This window comes from Brachypodium distachyon, chromosome 2, assembly GCF_000005505.3.
Source record: "Brachypodium distachyon strain Bd21 chromosome 2, Brachypodium_distachyon_v3.0, whole genome shotgun sequence".
Lineage (NCBI taxonomy): Eukaryota > Viridiplantae > Streptophyta > Magnoliopsida > Poales > Poaceae > Brachypodium > Brachypodium distachyon.
In genome coordinates, this window is record NC_016132.3 from 2,838,445 (window position 1) to 2,866,203 (window position 27,759).

At 48.1% G+C, this 27,759-nt stretch overlaps 6 protein-coding genes across 9 annotated transcripts; 2 read left to right on the plus strand and 4 right to left on the minus strand.

Annotated features, from left to right (window-relative positions):
- The first annotated feature begins 1,038 nt into the window (after positions 1 to 1,038).
- Positions 1,039 to 2,973, plus strand: LOC100821106 (E3 ubiquitin-protein ligase RDUF2). The gene has a single exon (XM_003569040.4). The coding sequence runs from the start codon at positions 1,226 to 1,228 to the stop codon at positions 2,471 to 2,473; it is 1,248 nt and encodes a 415-aa protein (XP_003569088.1). The 5' UTR covers positions 1,039 to 1,225; the 3' UTR covers positions 2,474 to 2,973.
- Positions 2,974 to 3,996: 1,023 nt separating this feature from the next.
- On the minus strand, positions 3,997 to 5,917 carry LOC100822027 (zinc transporter 1). The gene is made up of 2 exons (XM_014899428.2): positions 4,943 to 5,917; positions 3,997 to 4,552 (listed from the first exon to the last, which is right to left on the minus strand). The coding sequence occupies exons 1-2, from the start codon at positions 5,796 to 5,798 to the stop codon at positions 4,161 to 4,163; spliced, it is 1,248 nt and encodes a 415-aa protein (XP_014754914.2). The 5' UTR covers positions 5,799 to 5,917; the 3' UTR covers positions 3,997 to 4,160.
- A 219-nt stretch (positions 5,918 to 6,136) lies between these two features.
- Positions 6,137 to 8,359, minus strand: LOC106866235. Its single transcript, XM_014899427.2, has 3 exons — positions 7,671 to 8,359; positions 6,727 to 7,342; positions 6,137 to 6,648 (listed from the first exon to the last, which is right to left on the minus strand). Exons 1-3 carry the CDS (start codon positions 8,264 to 8,266, stop codon positions 6,280 to 6,282), a joined length of 1,581 nt encoding a protein of 526 aa, XP_014754913.1. The 5' UTR covers positions 8,267 to 8,359; the 3' UTR covers positions 6,137 to 6,279.
- Positions 8,360 to 9,238: 879 nt separating this feature from the next.
- LOC100833162 lies at positions 9,239 to 11,718 on the minus strand. The gene is made up of 2 exons (XM_003565328.4): positions 10,142 to 11,718; positions 9,239 to 10,009 (listed from the first exon to the last, which is right to left on the minus strand). The coding sequence occupies exons 1-2, from the start codon at positions 11,053 to 11,055 to the stop codon at positions 9,370 to 9,372; spliced, it is 1,554 nt and encodes a 517-aa protein (XP_003565376.1). The 5' UTR covers positions 11,056 to 11,718; the 3' UTR covers positions 9,239 to 9,369.
- Positions 11,719 to 11,923: 205 nt separating this feature from the next.
- On the minus strand, positions 11,924 to 18,027 carry LOC100833476 (kelch-like protein 29). 4 transcript variants are annotated; one of them, XM_024459491.1, is made up of 12 exons: positions 17,873 to 17,992; positions 16,713 to 16,785; positions 16,436 to 16,608; positions 16,054 to 16,235; positions 15,109 to 15,762; positions 14,911 to 14,967; positions 14,307 to 14,646; positions 14,030 to 14,229; positions 13,344 to 13,426; positions 13,155 to 13,256; positions 12,527 to 12,713; positions 11,924 to 12,436 (listed from the first exon to the last, which is right to left on the minus strand). In XM_024459491.1, the coding sequence occupies exons 3-12, from the start codon at positions 16,605 to 16,607 to the stop codon at positions 12,347 to 12,349; spliced, it is 2,067 nt and encodes a 688-aa protein (XP_024315259.1). In that variant the 5' UTR covers position 16,608; positions 16,713 to 16,785; positions 17,873 to 17,992; the 3' UTR covers positions 11,924 to 12,346. The 4 variants fall into 4 exon arrangements, 3 of the variants coding, with proteins under 3 accessions (XP_024315259.1, XP_024315260.1, XP_003565377.2); XM_024459492.1 differs by lacking the exon at positions 16,713 to 16,785 and having other exon boundaries at positions 15,109 to 15,537; positions 17,873 to 18,027; XM_003565329.4 differs by lacking the exon at positions 16,713 to 16,785 and having other exon boundaries at positions 17,873 to 18,027.
- An 8,879-nt stretch (positions 18,028 to 26,906) lies between these two features.
- Positions 26,907 to 27,747, plus strand: LOC100833783. Its single transcript, XM_014898885.2, has one exon. It carries the CDS (start codon positions 26,922 to 26,924, stop codon positions 27,585 to 27,587), a length of 666 nt encoding a protein of 221 aa, XP_014754371.1. The 5' UTR covers positions 26,907 to 26,921; the 3' UTR covers positions 27,588 to 27,747.
- Positions 27,748 to 27,759: the final 12 nt, after the last annotated feature.

Below are 27,759 nucleotides of genomic sequence, written 5' to 3' on the forward strand. Positions count from 1 at the left end.
CGCCGTTCCGTTATCTATTTATTTTTCTTTGCTGCTGCCTGCGATTCGAGGGATCATGGGATGGAACATGGCCACATGGGTGCCATGTTTTAGAGGTCGTTTGTTTCAGATTTGAGGGCATCTGCTGTTGTTACATGCAAATTGGTGGTCGGAAAATCAGCTCAATCCAAAGGTGACCTCTCCGGGTTTTTTTCTTTCTCTTTTCTTGTTATAGGCAAAGTTTGGTTCTTTTTCTTCTTTTCGAGCCAACCCATGCATAACTTAGAATGAAAGAGATTAACAACTCTTACTGGTGTCTTGAATATACTTATAGCGGTTGGCAGGATGCCGTTTGACCTTTTTGCCATGTAAGGTAATCAGTGGCGTGGGAAACAAAGTTAGAGAAGGGAGGGAGAGCAGGAACATGATTAACACTTATTTCCTTGGTTCGTCGTTTTTGGGCCCCGTACCGGTGTAATGTACGGAGCACGAAAGTTTTTCAACGAAGGTCCGAAACGGCGTCTGGTTCACCGGTTCCGGTTTTCATTTCACCTCGTATCGCCCCAACACGCCCAGAAGGTCACGGACCAGAGGACACCTGGTTTGTTTTGTGAGATCAAAGTGAGAGGGGCCACTGTCGGGAGAACGCAGAAACCCTCCAGCGGCACGAGGCGAGGCAGGATCCGACTAGAGTATTTAACGAGGCGGCCGGCATCAGAGAGGCGGCGGCGGGAGTCTTTTACGACTTGGCGAGGCAAATTCTCTCTTGCCTCCATCCGCTGCTCCGTCGAGCATATATAAAGCATAAAATATTTTCTCCAATTCTAAATTTTTGTGATGTTTCTAATTCAAAGGAAGAACAATGAGCACATGTAGATCATGGAGAGTAAATGAGGAGGAAAAAAGAGGGAAGTAGCGAAACGCCGTGCCGGAAAGGGAACGGAACGGGGACGGTGAATAAAACGGAGTTTGAGAGGAGAAGAAGCGTCTGTACTACGCTAATGGCCCGTCACTCCGCCCCCACGCGCTTCTGCTGGAAATATTCCCATTCTTCCTTCCACTGGCCCAGTCGCCGCCGGTTAAAACGCCACCACCCACCCCCAATCAATCATCCCCCAACCCCTCCTCTCCTCTCCCATTCCCCCACCGCGCCGCCCTTCCTCTCTTCTCTCGCCCCGATCCGCTCTTCGCCGGATCTGATCTCTTGCCGAGAGCCAGCTCAAGGCGTTTCTTTTTTCACTTGCCGATGGATCCCTCCTCGCCTGCCCCGCCGGCGGCGGTGGCGGCGGCTGCGAGGGCGCCGTCCTACTGGTGCTACAGCTGCGAGCGCTTCGTGCGCGCCACTGCTAGCGGTGGCGGGGATGCCGAGGCCGGGGTGGTGTGCCCCGGCTGCGACGGGGGGTTCCTCGAGGAGATGGACGCGCCGCCGCCTCGCAGCAGGCCGGCCGCCTTCGTCCGCCGCCGTGCCGCGGCGGACCCCGCGCTCCGCGGCGGGGCCACCGAGCTCCGGCCCCGCCGCAACCACCGCCGCGGCTCTGGCGCATCCGGGGACCGCTCGTCCCCGTACAACCCCGTCATCGTGCTCCGCCGCTCGGCCGCCACGGACCCGGGCGACGCCGACGACGAGGAGGCCGCGGCGGCGGCGGGCGCCGTGACCAGCAGCAGCTTCGAGCTCTTCTACGACGACGGCGCCGGATCCGGGCTCCGCCCGCTGCCGGAGAGCATGTCCGACTTCCTCATGGGGTCCGGCTTCGAGCGGCTCCTCGACCAGCTCGCCCAGATCGAGGCCGGCGGCTTCGGCGCCGCGCGCCCCTGCGACAACCCGCCGGCGTCCAAGGCCGCCGTCGAGTCCATGCCCGTCGTCGTCGTCGCCGCCTGCCACGTCGGCGCCGACTCCCACTGCGCCGTCTGCAAGGAGCCCTTCGAGCTTGGCGCCGAGGCCAGGGAGATGCCGTGCGGCCACATGTACCACCAGGACTGCATCTTGCCGTGGCTCGCGCTGCGTAACTCGTGCCCCGTGTGCCGCCATGAGCTGCCCACCGATGTGCCGCGGCCTCCGGCGAGTGACCCGGCTGCCGCGGAGGACCAGGGCAGCAACACTGGGGCTGAGGCTGGCAGCGAGGAGGAGACCGTGGGGTTGACGATTTGGCGGCTCCCTGGTGGAGGATTTGCTGTTGGGAGGTTTGCTGGTGGCAGGAGGGCTGGTGAGAGGGAGCTGCCAGTTGTCTACACTGAGGTGGATGGCGGCTTCAACAATGGCCCGGCACCGAGGAGGATTTCATGGTCATCGAGAGGGAGCCGATCGTCTCAGAGGGGCACTATTAGACGCATTTTTCACAACATGTTTGCGTGCTTTGGGCATGCCCATTCGACGACCAATGCTCGAGCATCATCCTCGAGGTCAGAGTGGAGCTCGGTTTTCACCCGCGGTTTGAGGAGCCGGAGCACAAGCTGGAGATCGCAAGATGGGCATGCTGATGCAATCGCAAGGTGATGATTGACGATACCTTGGGGGGATATGACCTTAGGTGTTTGAGAACTGCAGATTCTTTGCTTTTGTTTGATGTTATATATATGATTCAAGAGAGCAAGGATGAAAAAGATTTGCAGAGCAAAACTTGCTGTTTTGTACATAGAGCAGATCTAGAGATATTGCAGTGGAAATGTCCTTAAGGCTGCATTTTGAAGTATGATCATGAGAATTATGGATACTTGTAGTACACGCATTTGGAATTGCGCGCCAGATTTGTTTGTAGCAGTCAACGATTTCTCCAAATTCATTCTGCCCAATGTGATGGCAGTTTGTTGTACCTACAACCTGTTGATGGTTTTAGATGCTGAAGCAAAGATTCAAAAAAATATCATTCAAGACATCTTGTACTTCGGCCTACAGCTGAATCAATTTCCTGATTTGGGTGTCATTGTTGATCAGGGGCATCTTTGGATCCTTGTTTTCTTGCTATCATCACCAGTAAGGAGTTTCATATTGTCTTATTCAACAAGCTAGATAACTGACTATTTGGGCGCTTTCCTCCTGTTGTCACCAACCTTACATTCTTGTCATAGTTTCCAAAAATGACTATCATTTGCAAACTATCTTCATAAAAATCTTTTGACATATCTTCCACAAGACAAAGATTTAAGAATTCTTCTTCTGTGTGTGAAGCAAGACTGCACAACATTCATTAGGATATAGCTTCAAAAAAAGAAAACATTCATTATGACATAATTATATATAAACTCAGTTCAGCTATGTGTATTTTGCAGCTGCATTATGATGCTAGTATACTACATTTTCATTCAGTTATCCATGTGGAATAAAAAAAGTTCTTCTAGAAACTGTTATGTAACTGCTGCAGTGTCCTGTGTTCCCTGGTTGCCAATGATTTAGGTCCTCCTGTCCTCACATTTTGGTTCTTGCTCTGGTTGTTGAGCTGCAATTGCAGAGTTATTTTAGTGGCCGGGGAAGAAGATACCAATATTTCTGTCTTTTCTAGCTGGTGCATGTGCTACTGCTGTACTTATTATGCAACATGTTCTTTTTGGGGGGAGAACAAGATGTTCTTTTCATTGTGTTGTATGTGGGGTGAAGATACTGGGCCAGTGTCTTTGTCAACTTCATTGTCGTTATTGCAGCTTCCTAATAATCAATTTTTTGTTCTAATAAATTATCATGATTTTTTTTCTTTTCGCATCAGGCATGAAACGGCCTGAGGAGGATTACTAGAACACCTAAGTGTAAAAAACTACTCAAGTTTTATTGTGTTAACATTGCTAGTTTTATTAGGCAAGTTAAAGTGTTACTGTGAGTTACTGATGTGAGCGGTAAAGAAAATAAAATAGTAGGAAAGAAGTTTAGGGCTGGATTGTTGGCTTCAAGCCGAATAAAAGCTTTTGTGTTTTTTTTTCCTTCCGATTTGGTTTTTCTGTAGTTTTGGTGTTAGTAATGTAAATTTAGGTGGTTGAAATTCACGGAAATTATAGGTAACTGAGAATTAGAAAAACGAAAGAAAGAGAAACTCGGTCATGAAGCAAATGCATTCCACAGGAGTTCAAATAACATACAAACAAATCCAAACATTCACCAAATGTAAATCATGTACATACATATGTGAACAATGCTACACACAATAAAACCCAAATGAAGCACTGCCTACATGTGACCATGGCCAATCAACCAGCTAGTCCCATATCATGACGATGGCCATGACGGCGATGCCGAGGAGCGCGCTGAGGAACTTGAATATTGGCTTGTCGAAGTAGTTTGGCTGCTGCGGGCGGTACCCCTTGGCCATGAGGTGGTTGACGGCGACGTAGACGAAGACCCCAGTGGCGATCCCCATGGAGATGGCGTACGTCCAGTCTGCCGCCAAGCCCTCTGTCGTGGCGTCGATGGCGATGCCGATTCCCACCCCGATCGGGCTCGACACGGCGAATGCCAGCGAGTAGAGCACCGTCATGAGGAACGGGCGCTTGGGGATCATCCGGAGTAGCGCGATGCCCATGGCCACCGCCGCGAAGATCTTGTGGAGCCCGATCGTCCATAGGTTCCTCCACGCCTCATCCTTTGTCGCTGTACACATAAATTGATCAATTAATTAAATTATAAAAACATATTCTTCAATTTTCTCTACCATTTCGAGTCGTGAGCTTCCAGGTTAACGGATCCAGTAGTATACTCCTGCCGTCACATATTAAGTGTCGAAATATTACATGTATCTAGACATATTTTAGTATATAAATACACCATTTTTAGATAAATTTGAGTCACTTAATATGGGACGGAGAAATTACAGTTTTAGTAGTTGACCAATGTACCCATTATGTGCATTTTTATGGTTCAGAAGGTGTGCGATTAAACATTTTACATACTCTTGTCGATCTAAAATTGGCATGTTTAGCTTAATGATGTGTAAACCTCTGTCGATTAATCAAAAAAAAATTGGTGTCGCTTGGTGTTGACCTGAGACGCCAATGGCGATGCCCTCGAAGACGGAGTGGAAGCAGAGCGCGACGATGAGCAGCACGGCGTCCTCGAACGACGCCGCCGCCGCCACGAGCTGCACCGGGTGCTGTTGCAGCTGGTGCGCGTCCCCATCCGCATCCGCCGCCGGAGCCGGAGACGCCGCCGCCGCCGCCGCGCCATTGCCGGCGCCGCCCTCCTCCTCCTCCCCCTTGAGGCGGCGGCCGCCATGGCCTAGCTCCTCCTCCTCGTTGACCACCGCTCTCTGGTTCTGCCGCCGCCTGGCGATGGCGACGGCGGCGGCGGCGGCGACGGCGCAGTCGGCGAGCATGGTGAACATGAACCCGGCGCAGGCGAGCATGTAGGAGAACGGGTAATGGTTCTCCGTGAGCCCATGGAAGGTGGAGCTCGAACCCGCGAGGAAGTGCATGAGCGCCGTGCCGAGGAAGATTCCCGCCGCGAACTGGGTGCCGAGGAGCAGGAAGGTCTCGTTCCAGCGGCAGAAGTATGGCGACACGCCGCCGGCAAAGGTGAACACCAGCAGGATCACCAAGCAGTAGGACTTCACGGCCACCAGGCCCTTGGACGACCTGAGCGCAGCCGCCGGCGCCGTGGTAGTGCCCGAGTCCTCGTCGCCGCCGTCGCCGTGGTCGATGCCGCCATGGCCGCGAGCTTGCTGGACGACGCAGAGGAGGAGGATCAGCAAGGTGCAGAGGAGCTTCGGATCAGTGCTCCTCCTGGCCATCGAACTCGATTGATTGAGCTTAGGAGTTCTTGATTGAGCTTGTTGGCTTTGGTTGCTAGCTAGCTCTTGCTGGAAACTATTCCTTTGGATCGATGACTGACTTGTATGCATGAAGATGCAGTGCAGTACAGGCGCTGACTTTCTTGAGGGTTTGAATTGCAGTACAACTCGACCCCGCGGGCGCGTGTAGTACAAACAGCAGTCGTTGTCAACGTACTCCGGATTTGGATTATGAGGATTTTTATACAAAAACTTTGAGTATACAATATGGGTGCAAGAAAACGCCGCCGCCCTTATTGTTTCATTTCATTTTGTAGAAATAAAACGAGATCGAAAATTTTCATTTGACATTCAGAATTCGAAAATCATGTTTGTTTGACACAAGGGATTGCAATGCAAGAAAAATCCCGAGAAATTGATACGTATCAGAGCGAAATCGGAGTTAGGCATGGGTGCGATTCAATGGATTTTCAGATCAAATTACTGTATGAATTCTATAATAGCCAAACAAGCTAACTGGTTTTTGAAATTCAAAATAAATTCCGAAATTCTAGATCTAAACACTAGGAGTATCGAACAAAGCCTAAGGGGTCTAGAAAACCACGAGGCGTCGTCCGTCGAAAACCAGCCCGTTCAGAGCTGCGAGAGCTTCTTCCCGATGGGCATGCGGCGTCCCTATGGTTACGACACCGATACTCTGCGAGGTGGCCTCGTCGTGGCCGATCATTTTGATGCCGGACACTTTGCGGTGTTTGTTGAAGAAGAGCCGTAGCTGAGAGCTCTTCACCTTGAGAGGCAGATTGGACACAACCACCGTGAAACAAAGCTCGTAATGTCTGTCGATGTGAACAATGGGTCGTGTTGGAGGAGGACTAGTAATTCCATGAGCCGCCGACTCGTTCTTCTTCTTTTGCTTCTTCTTCTTCAGTGCACGAGCCTCCAGAGACCTCATAGTGATCTCCTGCTTGAGAAAAAAAAACATTGTTAATATTAGTTAGCACATCATATCATGCTGAGATGATTAAGCTCGTGTGCGTGCCTGAATTGGAGCAATGGGTGGTTGTGGGACGAGCCAAGTGCACATGTCATTGTCCCATCCTTGAGGCAGCCGCTCGACGAGCTCGGCCTTGCCGGCGACGAGGTTGTACCTCAGCACGCTGTAATATTGTTCACGCGACAAGGGCGGACCATTATTGGAGTAGACGAAGTAGGCGTAGCCGCCATGGATGCCGAGCTGCTCGGCGTCGAGGGCGAAGCTGTTGGGCGACCCCAGGAAAAGCACGCGGCCAGCAAAGCTACGGCAGTGTTTCCTCACCCACCGCATCGTCTTCTCCGGCGCCGGCGCCGACATGTCCTCCTCTAGCGCGTACACCGACATCGATACGTCGCTGACCAGCCCGCTCATGCCATCGTTGTTTGGGTAACGCAGCTTAACCCGGACCAACGCCCATAGAAGCTCGCCATGGGACTCCAGGACGTAGCTGTATCGAGAGGGATAATCGTTGTCGCGCTCACCTGGAATCCACGGCCTCAGGACCCGCACATCGTCGTCGGCAACGATGTTGTCGCCATTCGGTGTGAAGACGTGCCAGCGGCTAGCCTCCACGGTAACCAGGATCTTCCCATTGTGGTACGCGGCGCATGACTCGCCTCTCCTGCGATTTGGTTTGAAAATTTTGACAACATTTTAGTAGGTGGTGTACCGGAATATCTATTCGCCTCAAAAAAATTGAGCCAGCTAGATTTAGACGAAATTTATATATAATTATAAATTTGATAAAAGGTTGTTCTAAATCGTTAAAATTCTTGCGGGAATAAGAGAGCTAGAATAATACTTCCTCCGATTCATAAATAAGTGTCCCTGATTTAAGTACAAAGATGTACTAATCAAATCAGCAACCCTTGTTATAAATCAGAAGGAGTGCGAAAATTAATTTGAATTTTCCAAATTAATTTGGTTACGGAAATTTAATTAAACCTTGCCTGTTGGGGTTTTCCAGGGTTCTCTCCACGAGCGTCCACATGGCATCGCCGGGACGCAGGAGCGCCGCCCAGAACACGGTGGCCGCCTCGTAGGAGATGGTGTAGAGAAAGACGGTGCCGTCGCCGTAGACGACGCCGTGGGGGTTCTCCTTGTCCTTCCTCCCCCAGTGGCGGCAGAGACGGTACGGCAAGCGAGGTAGCTGGCAGGCGGCGGCGGCTCCGGTGAGGGGGTCATGGAGGACGACAGGATCGTCTTCGTGTTCGATGGGCAGGTAGTGGACGGCGGTGCCGTCGGCGGCGGCCACCCAGTTCATCTGGTGCGCGGATGATTCCGGCGGCGGGCTCGCGCGGTAGCTGGAGCCGGAGAAGACGCAGCGGAGCTTGAGAGGGGGCGAGAGCGGGCATCTCTCGGCCGGCGCGAGGAGCCATGGCAGGAGGAGCGTTGATCGGGTCGTCGTGGATGGGTCGCGTCGTCTGGAGGCGCGCCATGGCTTGCAGACGGCGTGGAAGCGGACGAAGTCATCGGCGACGTGCAGGCGGCCGGAGATGTCGCGGGCCAGATCCGGCGCGAGGTCGGGCCACCGGCTCTGGTCCATGGCGGCGGGCGGCGGGAGATCGGAATCCAGGACGCGGGTTTGTTCGCGGGGTCTGTTGGCGGAGTTCGATCTGATATGGCCCGCGTGATCTGATTGAGCTACTACCAAATCAGATGGGGTTTTTGATACACATAGATGCCGTATATTATACTCCCTCCGTTCCTAATTAATTGACGCCGCCCGTTTTACAAAGAAAACCCTATTAATTTACGAAATCAAACACGTTAATTTTGAAAAACTACAGGATTTTTTTTTGCAACAGTTCTGGTAGACATAGATTGCAGGTCGATTTCAAAAAATAGCAAGGTTTTTTTTTGCAAAAAATCCGGCGCCAATTAATTAGGAATAGAGGGAGTACCTCACTACAATTATGAAGTGCAAGTTTTGTTTCATAGAGTAAAAATTGACTGTTAACCTACTTTTATTTGAAAATTGCTGATGGCGGAGTGGTGGACCGACCGTATTGAGACAGCCAAACCCACGATGACTAGATCCACGCTCGGGGCGCGACCTCTATTTTTCTGCTGTCTCTTTAATCTATTTGGAAAGAACGCAACTGCCGGATTTTCAATGCTAAGAGCACATGGCCGGCTGGGATCATTTTGCTAATTAAGAACGAAGCGGAGCTGTGGCGCCTAATTGATGGCAAGGACATTGGTGCCTTACTATCGGACCTGATGATGTTCCTTGAGTTTGATTTTTTTTTCTTTAGTTCTCTTTTGTTTTCTTTTTCTTCAGCTTTGTTTTTCAGAACCTTTTTTTTTTCATGGTCGACCTCCTCTTTGATATATAAAGAGCACGGCAGCACGCTGTGCTTTTTCGTAAAAAAAATTTGTTGATGCGAAGGAAAAGAGAAGTATGAAGATCGGGGGTCGACTAAAGTCAGCTAAAAGTCAACTTTGTTCTTCTAAAAAAAGTCGACTTTTTTATCATTGTTCATAAGTGCACGTAAAAAATTGTGACGCCGCGTTATAACAAAAAAATCATGTTGCATATATTATCTAATTAACAATATTTTTTCTGATAAATACAAACACAATTACTATTTTTACAAGGTAAATAATTCAAAACAGTACAGAGATGAATACATTACGGTTAATTCATTAATTTGCAAGGGGAAGTTGCAGGCACTCTCTGAACTGAAGCCACCTGGTCTCACTATGGGAGGTCCTCTGTTTGTTAGGCCAGTAGGTAACCCAAATCCACCCCCTAACATCCCACTCCATCGTCTTCCCCAACGCGGCGCCACAGACCTTCCAGCTGACACTATCGCCATACTCATCCCTCGCAAAGACAACCCCACCCTGCTTCGTAAACGGGCGGCACACATTCGAGTACCTGTCCCTGAACCAGGCCCTGGGCTGGAGCAGCGAGAGCTTGGACGGCCTCGACGAGTAGACCTCCCTGCCGTTGACGCCGTCGTGCAGGAACCAGCTGAAGGTGGCCGTGTTCCCGTGCACCGACTGCTCGAACTTCCATGGCTTCATGGCCAGCGTCAGGCTCTCGGCGACGGACGCCTTGAGGCCGAAGGTGTTTGGGGGATCGAAGGAGGCCTCGAGGCCTTTCTCGAGCCCGAATTCGTGTGTCGGGTTGTCGGAGGACCTGCTGAGGGAGACGGAGAGTATGTCTGTTTGTTGCATGGGTGTGATTTGTAGCATGATTCTGGACGGGAAATGCTTCTCTTCCGACCCGTATCCTCGCTCCGCCATGAGTGTCTCCGAGACCAGAGATTCCACGTCGCACCTGAGATGAGATCATGAGAATGAGATGTGTCGTGTTGATGATTCTTGGGGTTTTTTGGAATTTGTAGACATTTTTATGCAGATTAATGAACAAGGTTTTTTTTGTGTGTTTTAAGAACTTAAGATCACTGACCTTATGTTATCCACCTTGACCTCGACGTCGACCCAGCTCTCCCTTCGGACCGTCCTGTAGGCCAGCTGAACCACGCCTTCGAGTTGCTGGTAAGTGAGCGAGAAGAGGAGCCGCTCGTCCTGCGTGGCTGCGGCTGCAGCAGGGTCCTCCATGCCCATGGCGATCACCGGGCAGTAGAGCTGGACCTTCCACAGCCCGCTTGCCTGGACCGCATACGAGAACATCGGCGGTGCCGCCCCGATCAGCGGGTGGCGCGAGGACCGCTGGAGCTCGACGATCCAGTTGGTCACCGCGAGGTTCATCGTCTGCATCCATTGCTCCTCGAGGTTTGCCCCAAGCATCCTGACGAGCGTCTTCGCTGCGCCCCTGCACTTGGAGCCCGTCAGCTGTGCTCTCAGCGTGTCCAGGCACCCTCGGCGGAGGTCACGGGGAGCCTCGTAGATGCAGACCAGGAAGGCCAGGGACAGGAAAGCTATGTTGAATGCGTCGTTGAAGCTGCCTTCCAGAAGAAGCCGCTGCGCCGACCCCGGGAACCGGAAGGAGGGCTGCTTGTTGTTGTTGGTCTTGTTTTCAGGTCCGTATCGCAGGACCTGGTTCACGATGTCGACGAAAAGCTGCACCATGTCTTGTTCGTCCAGAGATTGTTGTGTCTTGGTTTTCAGGTGGAGCGGTTTTGATGTCCACAGCGAGATTGGCTCACGGTAGTTTGCGGAGATGGAGAAGGTGAGGTAGGAAGGCTGGTGGGAGGGAGGTGCTTTGGCGGCCGAGAGGCTCACCGATGGCGGCGGGGAAAACGCCGATGCCGATGGCGTGGCGCAGATGCAGAGGGACATGCTGTTGGAGTGCCATTGGGAGAATGGAGGGAGGCTGGTGATCCAAACCCAGGCATCAGGCACGAAGCTATTCTGAGCCATCCTGGTGTTGTAAGAAGCTATCTTGAGCTGGTGGTGTCATGATAAGAGCGGTATCATGTGCTTTTAAAGAGGATAAAAGGCAATGACAGTGGATAAAACTTCGTTAATTATGGTTCTCTATATGATTGAGTCCGGCAAAGTTTCGGGTAAAGCAGATTCTCGGTTGGTAAATTATCTGCTACTAATTGGGACCTAAAGAATCTCCCTGTATGCTCCCATGCAGTGCACATTTCAAACTCAAGTTGGTGACCTGATGATGATCCCCATGGTACCGTTTGGGGGGAAACTTGTGCTGTCAACTGGAAATAAGAACCTGAAGAATCTCACTCTGCTTTCGTGAAGCTTCAGAGTTTATCAACTCCAGTTGCATACCATTTACTCTTCTCTTCTTCCTGTAAGGAATTATACCCATTTTCCCTATTAAAAAAAGGAATTATACCCATTCCGCTTGCAGTTGGCACACGAACTTTAAGACTAGCATTTGGCAAAGTACTGAGAAGTTTGAAATACTCAGCTAGCGTGCTATTTCGACCAAGTACTTGGCATCCTGAGGAGAATCCATGGATTAGAAATCTCGCAACTGTGAATTGCTGCTGTAGCTTGTGCGAAAGCTTTCTTTCAGCTTGCTGATGAAGCTTGTGCTCCTATAATAGACAGTTAGGCAGGCCTGCGGGTTAGGGCTTGAGAGTTAGGACCATATTCTTCGCTTAGCAGCGTTGCATTCCATCCCCCACCACTCAATGCACCACGCCGTTCCAGAGTCCAGATTCCCACAAAGGCCCAAACTGATCAGACTATATGGCCAAAAGGAGAAAAACAACATGGTCAAAACACATTGAATAGTCCAGTATTCCAAACAAGGAGTCTATCACCACAAAGTTTAAGCAATTGCAGCGACAATAGAGCAAGAAATGGTCACTCAGCAATCAAAGTCTGGGGGTGGAGCCAAAAAATCAGTTGTGATATCTTTGTTCCAACTTCTGGAGTTGCCATTTGTTCAGGCGCTATCATACCACCTCAAAAGCAAACAGAAACAACAATGCTGCTGGCGGACTACTGGTGTTATCTGTCAAGACCTTGTGTTACTGTGAGATCTAACAGTTTCTGAGAGACGTCTGTACGTCAGCAAGGGGCGGCAAAATAATTCTCAAACCCCCAGTGGTTGTTTTCATAAGAGGATATCTACCGTGACCGATGTGTCGCACTGTACAGAACACTTGGGCAACCGAAGGGCCGGTCCATAGCTTCGGTAACATGCGGGCAGGATATGAGATCTGCAGCCGTGTCAATGTCAGACCACAATAGAAGAGGCAAACGACCTTTGCCCTATCGCTTTGTAACCAGGGATCGACCAGCCTTGCCTCTCGTTGTACATTTCCACCTGTGAAACCAAACAAAAGAAAGAAACGAGTGAGACTTGAACAAATAAAAGAAATATCAGTTATGTGGAGTAAGCTGTCAGAAACAGTACAGTTTCAATATTTTCTCCATTGGTTTCAATCCCACCAATGAGGTACACATTATCGTTCGCTGTCACCGCACATGCGTATCCTCTTGGGATGCTGATCGGGCTGCTTAACCTCCACGAATTGGCACGAGGGTCAAAGATCTCCACAGTGGAAACCATGTGGTTTCCATCATGCCCTCCCACAGCATATCTGAACCATAGGTTAATATGTCCACCGTAAGTAAAATATACACAGCAGACTACAGAGCATATCAACGTTCAAGGTACGCCAAGTAGAAGAATTACAATAACAGCTCATTGCCTTACTGAAAGAAAGAATTCAACTCTTGCTAACTATTCCCTCCAATCCATAATAAGTGTCGCTGATTTAGTACAACTTTGTATTAAAGTTGCTGATTTAGTACAACTTTGTATTAAAGTTGTGCGAAATCAAAGATACCCGTTCCGATCCATAATAAGTGTCGCTGATTTAGTACAACTTTATATTAAAGTGTTACTAAATTAAAGACACTTATTATGGATCAGAGCTTATTATGGATCGGAGGGAGTATTATATTGCTTAGGTAATTTGTTCCTGTATTAGGTACTTGATCACATGAGCAAGAGAAAGAAAGAGAGGTGGTGGACTCACAGGGCTTCCCCCAAGACGGTCACAGAGTGGGATCCTCTTTTTGTCGTCATGCTTGCAAGCTGGGTCCAGAGACCTTCCCTTGGATCATACCTCTCCATTGATCTGTGGGCATTACAATCCTTCTTTTAATAGGCAGGTTTAAATGGGATAATCATGAAAAAAATGTACAGAATGCTGAGGCTTTATAACTGTAAGTATGTGTTGCTGTTGAAATCATAACCACCAACTACATAGAGAACCCCATTTAATTCGGCTGCGGCAGGAGTAAATCGCTGGAACACAACCACAATGGAACAGATTATAGTTAGTTCTAATATAAACATAACAGGCAAAATACACAATGGAGTGGATTAATGAAGCACCCAGAAAAATGTTGCATCGTTAACTACAGACCACGACTCCAATGACAATTCGATGATATAGCATCAATATCTCTTCAGCACATATGTTAGCATGCATAGTTCGACAGTTGATTAGAAAATATTATAATCCATGCTAGTGCTAAATAGATCAGACAAAATGCATTGAAACCTGTAATGCTAGTGCCTAAGAAGTAAGAAGACACCTGACGCACTGATACCAGGTTAGACACGAATGCCCAAACAGCTACCTAAATTCTGAAGTACATTACTGATATTTTAGAACACAAAATTCCAGGAAGTATCACAAAAGCATCCATCTTGTAAAGAAGAAAATCCACAAGATTTAAGAAAGTGATTATGTATGTAATTTAAAATTGCATCTCATGGTAGCATTTCTTGTCTGGTTCCTTTATTATATCTCAGCAACAAGAAAGACCCAAGAGATATTAAATTGCAGATAAGTTTAGAACATTCTACTCAACGGAAGTGTTAAGAGGGAGCATGAGACTATACACATTGCCGCATAAAAGGGCTGTATATCCAACTCCCAAGTGCTGGGTCAAACATCTCAACTTCTGATAAAGACTGATACCCATCGCCCCCGCCAATAGCAAATATTTTACCATTCAATGTGGCTCCAGCAAGACTTCCTTTCTTCTGTTTCAAGCGTGGGCATGCCATCCACTCGTTGCTCACCCTGTTGTAGCATTCCACTGATAAAAGCAATACGCATAGTCAACACCTTAAACTTATATGCATAACTTCTTTGTCAAGTCGAAGAATGTTTTACCTGTGTTATACCATGAACTGCCATCGCCACCACCAAAAACATAGATGTGATCGTTCAGTGCAGCAACGCCAGTATATGACCGGGCCGAGCTCATTGGCCTTAGTGGCATTAGTCTATCTATTGTAGGGTAAAAGGAATCAAGGGATGGCAACCAGCTAATGCCATTATGGCCACCTATAAGGAATATTGATGGCCCTTCCACAATATTGCGTGTTTCGCCAAGGAGTACAGCTGAGTACTCCATTTGTAATTTGTCATGTTGGTATTGCAGTTGCTGAAGTTTTGTTTTCATGTTCTTTACATATTTCCTCAATACAAGTATTTCTTGATCTGACTCAATCTGTAATGTAAAGCATAATCAAGACTTGTGAGGGGTACACACCCAGCAGGCATGGATAACATAGTTAGGTCAGCATGCAAATTTAAAATATAAGAAACAGATAGGTTTCATATTTCTAGTAAGTACTTGAACATGATCCAAAATCACACAGTTGTGGAAATACCAATAAGAGCTTCTTCATCTATTTATACTTTCTTCTCCAATAGATAATGTTCTTACTGATTTTTTACACACAAAATTTCAAAAGAAGCAAGAAGAGAATACCTGTTTTTTCCCAATTGCCTCGGTCTTCTTGGCTATTTCATTGATAATTTGAACCAGCTACATACAAATATCAGAAATTGCATTACACAAGTGTGCGTGCCAAGAGATATTAGAGATCATGTCATTGAAAATCTGGAGCATAACGTGAAAATTACTAAGGGCCACATGTAAGGAATATAATAGAATAGCATAAGGCACCTCATCATTTCCACAATGTTGCTCAAAGGATGTGTTGTCTTTCACAACTGGATCACCCTCCAAGGTGACATTAGATGGATCTTTAGGAAAAGTAGCACCTGGCGGTGATTCTTGAGGAATGCTTTTATCTGAAATAGAAACAACATCCTTCGAGGATTGGGCCTTCTCCTGACGCAGAAGAGACAATTCTTGCAACTTTTGCAAAATAGCCATTGTGTCATGTTGTTCATCATGCACTGCATTGATATGTGGACGGTAATCACTCACAGCATCTAATCCTTTCTCAGTCAAACCATCATCCAAATCATCCCAGTCAGAAGCCTCCTCATCAAAGTTGTTCTTTGATGTTCTACTTGCACTAGCATTGTCGGCATTTTGATCAACCAGTTTGTAAGGAACTGGATCAAGTGAATGCGACGAAACACCAAACTGATTGTTTGAAATAGCATGAACAGGAGCAGGAGGTACGGAAGGACTCCGTTTGTTTGGAGCAGGATGAACAGGAGCAGGTACAAACAAAGAAATTAAATCTCTTGTTTGTGCATGATCTAGCTCGAAGTAGAAGTGGCGAAATAAATAATAATTGCCACTAATCACACTTTTGTATTTGTTTTCTGGGAGTGGCAGGCACTGAGTTTTGGTGGAGACATGAACCTTAAGAACAAAAATAAAACACTCACAAATCACAACCAGTTTATGAAACTATTGAACAAGAATTGTTATACGCTGTGTTCGAGAAAACAATTGTTAGGCGAAATTTATAATAATTGCCACTAATCACACTTTTGTATTTGTTTTCTGGGAGTGGCAGGCACTGAGTTTTGGTGGAGACACGAACCTTAAGAACAAAAATAAAACACTCACAAATCACAACCAGTTTATGAAACTATTGAACAAGAATTGTTACACGCTGTGTTCGAGAAAACAATTGTTATATGCTCATACCTGTGCAGGATATAGTGTCTTTGTTCTACCATCATGACTCCAAGCAAATTGGTCAATGGCAAGTTGGCCAGAAGTTGCAGCCTCAAAAATGCCATGCATTTTTCTGTCACTATAATTGAACAGAAACAGTGGCAGACCTGGTTTAATATTCTTCACATAGGTGAAATGTCCCGCAGGCAAACCTAGCAAACAAATGGCAGTAAGGCAATGCATTCCAAGTTAATGAGCAGTTCAATAAAATACTGACGAGGAATAAGCTAATGTACAAAAAAGTCAAGCATTGATCTGATGTCAATATATGAAATTTATAGAGGTAGTAGGGTAACAATATAGACACAGTAATGAAATTGCAGATTATACTATTCAAATGAAATTTACTAACCAAATAGCTGTTTAGAGAGGCACTCATTGATGGTTTTGTGTGTGCAGCCAAAAATAACTCCAGCTAGCTTATCTTCCTTGAGATTATGAGCAGAAAAGGATTGGTCCCCGTGCAACCGTGTATTGCTTGGTGTCGCAGCATTGTAGGTCTCAGTCTTCCTTCCAGCACCCATTCTTCAAAAAATAATCAACAGTATGGAAAACACAAACATTATATAGGTAGAATTGCAATGAAAAATTATGTATAGAAAATTACCACACAGATCAACACAAATTACCATAGTAATTAGTAAACATAAATTTGAAACTAATGGTCCAAAGGGTACTGATGTATCCAACATTCTGCGCTAACTGCAAAATTGTATAAACACAGGTATAAAAGCCAGCTTACCAAATTCCACCAAACTAGAACAAAGGACATTTAGAAAGACTATAGTTGTGTAGCATCAAAAGACTTCTTGACTATAGGTGTCTGCATCAGGTACTCATTCTTTGATAATTTTTGAAAATGCAACATACACAATAATCGCAGCAATTCAAAAACTCAATTAGATGTGCAATTAGAGCAACACCCTAAAATAGCACACAGAATAGGTTTACTGCACAAGCCCCGCACAAAAATCCAAGTGAGCTACCTCGCAATCAAAATGCAGCCAGAAGGAACACACACCATACTCACAGGTGACAGGCCAGTTCCACCTTAACACTAGAGCATAACAATGACGAAAGGGTCACTACCAGAAATCCTGCAATGTGGAACTACTAAATTGGACCAAGTTCTAAGGCTACATACGCTCCACATCATCGCAACAACAAAATAGCACCCCAAAAATTCGAAAGCCTTTTCTCGACAGGATTCTGCACTCGAACGTCCGTCATAATCAAATCCCGTCAACTTAAACCCTGGCCTCACCGTTTCTTAAAACCACATATCCCCGCAGTAACTAGGCGCTACAAAAAAAAAATCCAAAATGGCAACGACCGAGTGTTGCAGCACTGCGGAATCGCTGAAATGACAGAATGCCCAAAAACAGTGGCGACCAACTGTTCGTAAGAATCACCAAGCGGCGCCCAAAATTTCCACAATCGCAACTCGCAAAACCAAACGAGCTTCTCGTATATATAAACATCGAATGTTGGATTACGCATACACAGAGCCGTTCACCTGAATCCCCCAAGCCCCAGAAAACAAAAAATCAAAACCGCCTCAACCTACTCCGCCCCAAGCCTGCAGCATTTCCCAACCCGCATCTCGACCCTAAGAGCACCAAGCCGCGCCGCATTGACCTCAACCCAACCCTAATCCCCAAGGGCGCCCCCAACCCTCTCCTACCGGCAACCCACCCCGCTAAAACCCCTAACGAAACGGGGAAAATCCAGCACAAATCGCGCCGGAATCGGGGGCGACTGGCGAGTCCAGCGGGATGAGGTCGCTCACCTTGCTCGGGCGCTGGAGGCCATCGGGGTCAGTCAGAGACGATCGCCTCTCGCTCACCCCGGCGGCGGACGGTGGCGGTGCGACAGCGGGAGCTACCAGCGCAAGCGAAACCTTGGATGGTTTTTGTGTTGTGTTGTGCGGGGCAGATGGAAGAGACCCGTAGGTGATCGCGTACTCTGCTGCTGCGGCTGCTTTTGAGGGAGAGTGGGATGACGTGGAGAGGCGGTGGGGCCGACCTGCACCCTGAACTCTGAAATTGCTATATAGAGAAAAATCGGGTCGTGACTCCGTGGGAGCAATTGACAAGAATAACCTCGGTTGAAACTCGATGCCCAAAACTAATCCGGCGGGAAGTTTTATTACATTCGGTATGAATCGATCGTGCCGACCAAAATCATAGTCCCTCCGTTCTCATATTAAATGACTTAAATTTGTCTAAACATGGATGTAGTTATGGCTGAAAAGCGTTTAGATACACGTAATAGAAAATCACTTAATATGGAACGCAGAGAGTACGTTATTATCAGGATCTGAAAATACACGACCATATCCACAAGTGTGACAAGGCACAAAAAAAACTGATGTTACAAACTTAAGAGCGTAGAGCTAGCATTGTCATCGAAATTGAGACATAAACTCACTGGTGTGAAGAGTTTCATGCATGGAACCAGTTCACCCAAAAGTTCAACCTGATGGGTAAAAAAGGGCAATTCACTCATTCTTCAACATCATGATCCACTCCAGTAGCTTGGCGTCAGACTCCATGAGTTCCTTGTGATGCATCTTTGTAGCAACGCCATAATCTCAAGCAATTGGTACATAGGAGTAAAATCTAATACATGGATAATGCATTTTCTTTTAACAAAAACAATGTCATTACAACTGAATAGATAAAAGTTGCCACCACCCCTACTAAAATGAGAGGCGCAACCATGTTCCAAAAAGATGGGCCATATTATTTGGTGGCCGAAATATTAAATGGCATATGAACTGCCATTCACGTGAGTCGAGCCATTGTACAATCAAAAAAGAAAAGTTGAATGGATTCATGTGCTCAAAACAAAAGTCACGACGTGTATCCCCTCTGCGCTTGACCAAATTATCCTTAGTCAAAATGACGCCCTTACAAAACAACCAAGGAAATACTTTTATTTTGAGAGGTAATTTGAGTTCCAAAGAAGTTTTGACCGACCGAGAAATCGAAAGTCCTAAAAACCCACGAGGAAGAATGCTCCAATGAAAAGAATCCGGGTCTGTCGATAATGTAATAGTTGCGACAGTATCAATTGGCATTCCAAACCTCACGGTGATCACAAAAACAAAACATTCGGCAGACCTGCTCCTAGAATCTAAGCCACCGAGACATTCTTTTTCTGCAGTCTTTCGTGTGAAGAAAGAAAGTTACTCTTTCTGATTCTAAATTCTTGTATCAAATTTGTCCAAATATGGATGTATTATTCTTAAAAGAGTCTAAATACTATTTCGATAACAATTTAGGATCGAAATAAGTACGTACTTTAGGTAAGCGACGAGTCAGATAAATTTGGAATTTGTACACTAGCGTGCATAGCTGGAGGCGTATTCTTGGCAATCGGGTGACCATGTGGTCGGTGGTCAGAAACTCAGAATGAAATACGCATGCAGAGTACATTAATTGTGCATTTGTGCATGCTTCTTTCCCTTGGTAGATTAGCAGTAAAATCGAAGTTGACTGGACCACGAAAGCAAAGAAAAAACACTTACTCACTACTCGTCCAAAGGTGACTATTAGCCAAAAATGGCGCCAGTCTTGATTGGAGTGCATCAAAGGTTACTAGCCCAAAACGGCAAGCCTGTCTTGACGAGCTGACACGTGTCCCCATCGTACGGTACGTAGCACGTACACCCACACGCGACGGGATCTAGTAGCGCGAGGGGCAGGCAGGCAGTCAGGCACACACATGTTAGGTGTACCGTACACAGGGGTACCCAGCGGTGGACGATCCAGGAAGGTGCGGACGTGGACAGAGACGGCCCCCACGTGCGGCTCCGCGTCGATCTGGCCGGGTCCACCCTGGCGTGACAGGCCGGATCGATCGGATCCAGACCCTTGTTCTTGTCCCGCCACCACGCAAGGCGTAGCCGCGTAGGATGTCGAACCAACCAATTGGTCGATGGAAATGCGAAATTATTCTCATGCCTGCTAATTAAACTCATTTTTTTTGAAAGGTGGAAATATATTAATCAACAGACCAAATTGTTACAATTGAGTTCAATAGATCGTCCCACGCAGGGGGAACAGCACCACCTAACATACCGCCATTAGACTGACTCAAACCAAACTTAGCTAGCTCGTGAGGAACCCGATTATTCACACGGCTAGTGTAAAAAAACCGAATACCCGGATCAAAGGGGATGAGTTGTCGGATCTCCTTTATCAGCGGTCTTAGAGAAGATCTCGAGGCGGACGGGTCTTCGATCATCACAATCAGATTCTGACAATCGCTCTCCACCACCATCAGTTGAGTACCGAAGTTTCTTGCAAATTTGATGCCCTCTAGACAGGACTCCCCTTCTGCCATTTCTGCAGTCTGACAATTGGCAATAAGGTTCCAACCGGAAGCGACAACTACACCCTGCTCATCACGAATTAATCCTCCCCAAGCTGCAGCCCCAAAACTTGAGATGAAAGTGGCATCGACATTTAGCTTAACCCACCCAGTGTCAGGTGGCTTCCAATTTAGGCCTTGGGACAGATGTCAGTGGCAAGGCGAGGCGAAGAGTCCACCAACGTGCTGCTTCCCTTTAAGATCCGGCAACGGCATCCTAGCCTTGATCGAGTACAGAGTTTCTGCATAATTGAACAAGAATTGTGTTGAAGCAGTAACAGACGCATCTCCCTTACTGAAAATGATGTCATTTCTGGTGCCAAGCCCTCCACCAAAGAAACATAAGCTTTGTTCAGCATTCCTCTTTAGCTTGACTCAAACAAAGAAGTACCCAATCCGATCCTGTTCATTGCAGTTCCACATCCGGCGGCAAACTCCAACCAGCACGAACAGCAGTTCGCAGGGCTCGTGCTTTAGTACAATTCATGACTGCATGAAACCCATCTTCACATTCAGTTGCGCATATCGAACAAAGAGACGAAACCTTTTTGAATCGATGGTGCCTATTTATTTGGACAGCAAGTGAATCGGTCGCCGGTCTCCACGTGAATACCTTGACTTTCGGAGGAGCCGAGGAATTTCAAATTAACTTCCAAAGTGTACGCTGACCATCCCTACTCGAACTGCTCCCAGTCCCATCCAGATTGAACTTTAAATTCAGACCGAGACGGTACGCACTGCGGACAGAAAGCAACCAGATTTCTCATGATGCCAAGCAAGTACATCCTCACAGGGCACACTTGGTAATCTTAATTTGACAATCTCGTCAGCATCAAAAGCATGAAAAATATGTCTGATGAGAGGAATATTCCATTGTCTCTCCTCCTGTAAAATGAGGTCCGAAACTCTCCTGATTCTGGCTCTCGTATTACTTCGTGCTACTTGCAAGTTTCCACGAGGAATCCAATTATCTCTCCAAATTTGGACTGTTGCACCATCTCCAATTCTCCAAATCAACCCTTGTTTGAGAAGATCAAGACCATGTGCGATGCCTTGCCAGCTTGGCGATGGATTTTTGATAAACGCAGTGTCCCAGAGGTCACCCGTTGGATAGTACTTCCCCTTCAAGACTCTAGCACAAAGGGAATCGGGAACAGTAAGTAATCTCCAAGCTTGACGTGCCAGAAGGGCTTGATTAAAGATACGAAGGTCTCGAAAACCAATTCCACCATGCCCCTTGGGCTTAATCAATTTCTCCCAACTCAACCAGTGCACCTTCTTCTTGTTCGTCTCGTCTCCCCACCAGAAATCACGTATCATATTTGACAGATCTTCACACAAGGTGGCTGAGAACTTAAAAATACTCATGGCATAGGTGGGCATGGCTTGCAAAACAGATTTCACAAGTACTTCCTTTCCACCACTGGACAAGTATTTCTCGGACCAGTCGTTGCAACATTTGGTGATCTTGTCCTTTATAGTTTGAAATTTGCCATCTTTCATGCGCCCTTCAGGAACTGGCAGGCTTAGGTACTTCTCTCCGAATCCCGGATCTTGAATCCCCAAAATGTTCATGACTACGTTTGTGTTGTGTAGGCTACAATTCTTTCCCATCAGTATCGTGCACTTCTCTGGGCTTAGTAATTGGCCGATAGCAGCCTCATACGTATTAAGCACCTGTTTGATCTTGGTAGCTTGATCCAAGTTCGCTCTAAAAAATAACAAACTATCATCGGCAAATAGTAAATGGGAGATACCCGGGCTTTGGCGACAGATCTTCAGTTCTTGAATATTCCCAGCCGATATTTCGTGTTGGAGAAGAAGGGATAGGCCGTCAACAACCAGTAAGAACAAATAAGGAGATAATGGGTCTCCTTGCCTAAGGCCACTGCTTGGAGAAAAGCTCTGCAATAATTTCCCATTAAATCTGATCCGGTACTGTACTGTAGTGATGCGGCACATAATCCAGTCTATCCATCTCCTATGAAAGCCAAGTTTCACCATTGCTTGTTCCAAGTAATTCCAGTCGACTCTATCATAGGCTTTTGCCAAATCAAGTTTATAGGCACAGAAGTTCCCTTTGGCATCTGTACTCTTCTGGATAGTGTTAATGCATTCAAAAACAATTAAGGCATTATCTGTTATCATACGCCCTGGTATGAAGGCACTTTGAGTTGGCGAAATGATGCCTTGCAGCAATGGTCTGAATCTATTAATCAGACATTTGGACACGATTTTTTAGACAACATTGCACAGTCCAATCGGTCGAAAATCCTTGATATTCGTTGGGTTCTTCTTCTTCGGAATCAGGACAATAGTTGTCTCGTTAACCCCTACCGGCATTGTACCAGATCTGAAGAATTCCTTGACCGCTGAACAGATATCCTGTTTAACTGTAACCCATTGACGCTGAAAGAAACGTGCCGGCATTCCGTCTGGTCCAGGAGCTTTCCAAGGCCCAATTTGAAACAAGGCATAGCTTATTTCCTCATCCGAGAAATCCTTCACAAGATCAGTGTTCATCTGCTCAGTAATCAAACTAGCAAAACGATCAGTAACCGCATGAGGAATTACTGCATCATCCCTAGTATAAAGATTATGAACGAAAGAAGTCATTAAATCTTCCATTTCCTGAACATCTTCAGTCAAAGACCTATCCAGTATGTAGAGAGTAGCAATTTTATTCTTTTTCACCCTCCAGGTGGCCTTGCGGTGGAAAAAGGCCGTGTTACGATCTCCAGACTTCAGCCAACTAACTCTACATCGCTGGTTCCAGTACCTCTCTTCCAATTCCAGGAGATCATCAAGCTCGCAAGACAAAACAGTAGTCCTTTTCCGATCTGCAGCAGTTCTGCCTGCCCGGGCATGAGCCAGCTTTTTCCTCACTTTCTCAATCTGTTTGGAATTGACCCCAGTTTCTGATTGCTCCACGCTCCCATGTGCTGTAACACTGCAGAACCATTCGCTGATACATCTCCCAAGTTCCCTGGTTTCTTGTGCCTTTCCCAGGCTGAATTAATTTCATCATTGAACGACTCTATATGCTCCCAGTGACTTTCATATCGGAAGCACTTTACTCTATTCAGCTGGCGGATAGGAGGCTGCAGGGTTATCAGAATGGGGCAACGGTCAGACCTGGATGAAACCAAATGATGAACCCGACAAGCTAGGAAAATTTGAGACCAATTTGGACAAGCCACAGCCCTGTCCAATCTTACACGCACATTCTTCTCTCCCTGTTGCTTATTATCATAAGTCCAAGGCAGACCCACATAGCCCAAATCAAACAAGTTACAGTGTGATAAGATCTCATGAAAGTCGAGCATCTGATCAGAGATTCTCCTCCGAGAGGACAGATGTTCATCCTGCCACATTACTTCATTAAAGTCTCCTGCCATGAGCCAAGGTCTAACAAACATGGGGTTAATCCTTCTAAGGAGTTCCCACATGTGATGCCGAAGAGGAGCCCGAGGCTCGCCGTAAACAAACGTGCATCTCCATTTTATTCTTTAGGTAAATCACTCACGATTACATTAATAAAACGACTCCCCAACTTAACTAAATCTACTATGACACTCTCATCCCAAAAAAGAGCAACACCACCTCCTTTCCCCTGCTCACTATGAACTATAACATTCTTGAGACCCAGTCTCCATTTTAAGCTTTCCACCTTTTCTTTCCTTTGCTTAGTTTCACACAAAAATAAAAGCTTCGGTCGATGCACACCTACAAGGCAGACAAGATCTTGAACTGTTCGAGGCTGCCCAATTCCCCGACAGTTCCAACATAGGATCGTCATTTCTTCTGACATGCGCTGTCAGTCGCACCTATCAGATTACCAACGGCCCTCGGGCTGGTTGCCTCCTATGCCTCCTTGCCTGCCGTTTCCTCCTGCGTCTCCACTTTCTCCAGACTGGCCATGTTTTCCTGAACCACAACCTATGTACACATGTCCAAACGTATCCTCTTTGCGATCTCAATCTGCTGCTGATTCTCCTGCTCCCTGCAATCCATCTCCTGCCTGTTCCCAGGACGATTGCATGTGCCTGTGCAAAGTTAGCAGCAATAGAATTAACAATATCGAGACCTAACTCTTGTCTAACTGAACCGTCACTAGCCAAGCACTCCTGAAGAGGTGGTACACTCATTCCTCCGTCCTTGCGTCGCCAAGTCCCCAACGAGCGTGTCGGGTTGCCCTAATTCAGATCCATATGGTAGCGATTCAGCCATGACCTCTTGATCTTCGTGTTGTTAACAGCTGCCGTAACCTGCTCGTCCATCAACGGTGGAACAGCCGGGTTCTGCATGACTACCTCTCTAGCAGGGGGCGGTGCCGATGCTCCAAGGCGGATTGGGGCTGTCGCACTCACTTCGCGGACATGGCTGGTTACCTGGCGGTCATGTCTCCACATCCCTTCAGCGCGCCCGTCCACACCTGTGCCACCAAACTAAAGATTGTGTCGCGTTCTAGAAGGGTCACCCTTGAGGAAGGAGCTTATGTGGTTGTTCATCTTGTAGGGCGATGCTAGCAGCTCCACACTGTACAGGACCTTCTTCTCGTTCTCCGGCATCATGCAGTGCCTATCAGTGTGCCCAATGCGTCCGCAAAAGAAACAGAAATGAGGTAAACGCTCATATTTCACCGGACAGTACCTGAGTTTGTCTTCCTCATCCTTGATCTTCGCCCAACACTTCAGAGGCATGTTGACGTCCAGCTCCACTCGAACACGAAGAAAGCAGTCGCGCACCCATCCTTTGTTGTCCGTATGCACCTTCCTGACAGGGCCTATCTGGGCTCCCAGATCAAAACCCACTTGCCTTGTCAGCATGGATTCCGGCACCTCGTAAATCATTGCCTAGATCGGCAAGCAATCCAGCGGCACCTCCACTGCCGTGGTTCTGCCATCGTACGCTGCAAGGAGGACGGCGTCATTCCGGTGAAGCCAAGGGCCGCCATTCATCACGTGAGAATAGTCACCTGCATGCTCAAACTCAAAAAGGATGCGACCGTCAGTTAGAGGCTTGTGTTCCAAGCCTCCTCGGAGCTGCCACTTTTGTGCCAAGCCTTCCACCAACTGCCTGTGGTGGATCACCTGTGTGGAGAGGGGACCTCCCACCACAATGCGCCGCTGCTTCATCTCCAACTGGATGGCCGTGAAGTTGACGATCAAAGCATCGTCATCGCTCACAGCTGCACGTGCCCGCAGAATTTGCCGGGCTTGTTCACGTGCTTCTGCCGCCTTGCTGCAAACCGTCGAGCTTGCGCCCTCCTCCACGTGCTCCTTCCCAGGCCTGCGAACAAAGACCGCCTTGTCATCACCGCCACGCTTCGCCTAGTTAGCCGCTGCCGCCGAAGAATTGCTGGATGCCATTGCAGATGGGGGTTTAGGGTTGCAAGAGTTGGATGAAGATCTCTACCCCTCTGCGCCTCCTGTATTTAAAGGGCCGGTCGCCGGTGGAACTACCAAACCCGGCACCGCCGTTGTTTGGAAAGCGCCGCCTCCTTTACCCAGAATTCCTTCCTGCACTTCCAAAAGCTCCGTTGATATCTTGATCGCCGATCCCTTCTTCTCTACCTTCTCAACTTCTCCCAAAACCTCCAGATTCCGATCCGCGGCACCACCCATCGGCGCCCCCTCCTTCCTTCTCTTCTCTCGGTCTGCCATAATAATGCCCAGGATTCCATCCTGCATCTCCTTGACCTCCGGCAGGAGATCTACATCTCTTGCCTTGCGTCTTGCCAACTGCCGCAAGAATTCTTCCTCATCCAGATCTACTATCCTCCTAACATACCTCTGCATCGCCTCACGACCCATGCCCCCGCACTCCTTCCACGGGATCCCAGTCTGCCAACCAGATCCGAGCTCGACCCGGTGTACACCACCGGTCGCCGCCGCCGCCGCCTGCGGAACCCTAATCGCCGTTGTTCTATAAAAATTTCTTCCCCAAGCCCTCTTAATTAAACTCATTTTGTATGTCCAACTGCACGTAGATTCACCCTGTCATGCAGGCATGCACCCACTCATTAGATCGATCGATGTGCTCAAGCTTAAAACTCAATCAAGCAAAGAGGTACAGCAAGGCAGCATGGCTGTACGGGCGCGTCAGTGTGCTGTGCCAATCATACAGCCCAACGGATCGACCCGTCGACGGAGCCATCAAGGAGAGGAAAAAAAAGAAAAAAGAAATTAAAAGCCATTATTCGTCGCCTGATCGCTCCAAACAAATCATGATTAGGCAATAGATGCGAAGTATAGTACTCCGTACTCCTTAAGAATCTAGATAAAGCCAGGACAACACAACATGTACGCATACATGACATGAGTGATATCGGACTATAGCTAGCCAGATTGAATAATACTGGCGCGCCTCACCGAACCGGCCGTGAGCATTGCATTATTCTTCTTCTGTTTGATTCCTCCTTTCGATCTTACGCTTAGCTTCTATTGTCTTCTCCTTATATGCGCGTTCGATCGATCTTCCACAGTCACCTCACGGCGCCGCGCGCAGAGACAGAAAGGCAGCTAAAGGCGCCGCTAGAGCGTACTGAGCACGTACAGTTCATAATGGGGAACAGCTTGAGGTGCTGCCTGGCGTGCGTGCTGCCGTGCGGCGCGCTGGACTTGGTCCGGGTGGTGCACCTCGGCGGCCGCGTCGACGAGTACTACTACGGTGTGTCCGCCGCCGCCGTCCTCGCCGCACACCCCGACCACGTGCTCACCAAGCCCTGCGCCTCGTCGTCTTCCTCCTCGTCCTCCACGTCCACGCCGGCCCGGATACTCGTCGTGCCGCCGGGCTCCGAGCTGCGGCGCGGCGAGATCTACTTCCTCGTCCCGGCCGCCTCCGTGATGTCCGCCGCCGACGCCAAGACGAAGAAGAAGCCGAGTGCCGATGCCGCCATTGCCGGCGACGCCGACGGCCGCCGGAGGAACCACCACGTCCGCAGCAAGTCGGAGGGCAGCGGCGCTTCTTCGTCGTCGTCGCCGGAGACGACGAAGGGTCAGGACACGTCGGCAGGTCAGCAGCAGCAGCAGCAGCACCGGAGGCGGATGAGCACCGGCAGCCACGCGGCGCCGTGGCACCCGCACCTGGCGCGCATCGCCGAGGACCCCCCGCTGAATACATGATCGGGCGATCGGCCTTGATATCCTGTTTCTGATTTCCGGTACACGTAAGCGCGGTGTCTTTTTTCCTTTTTCGTGTCGTGTATTATATGCATTTTCCTGCGTCCGAAGAGCAGTTGCGTTGGAATGGAAGTAATTTGGCCATCGATGAACTGACGCAGTATACACGTGTATG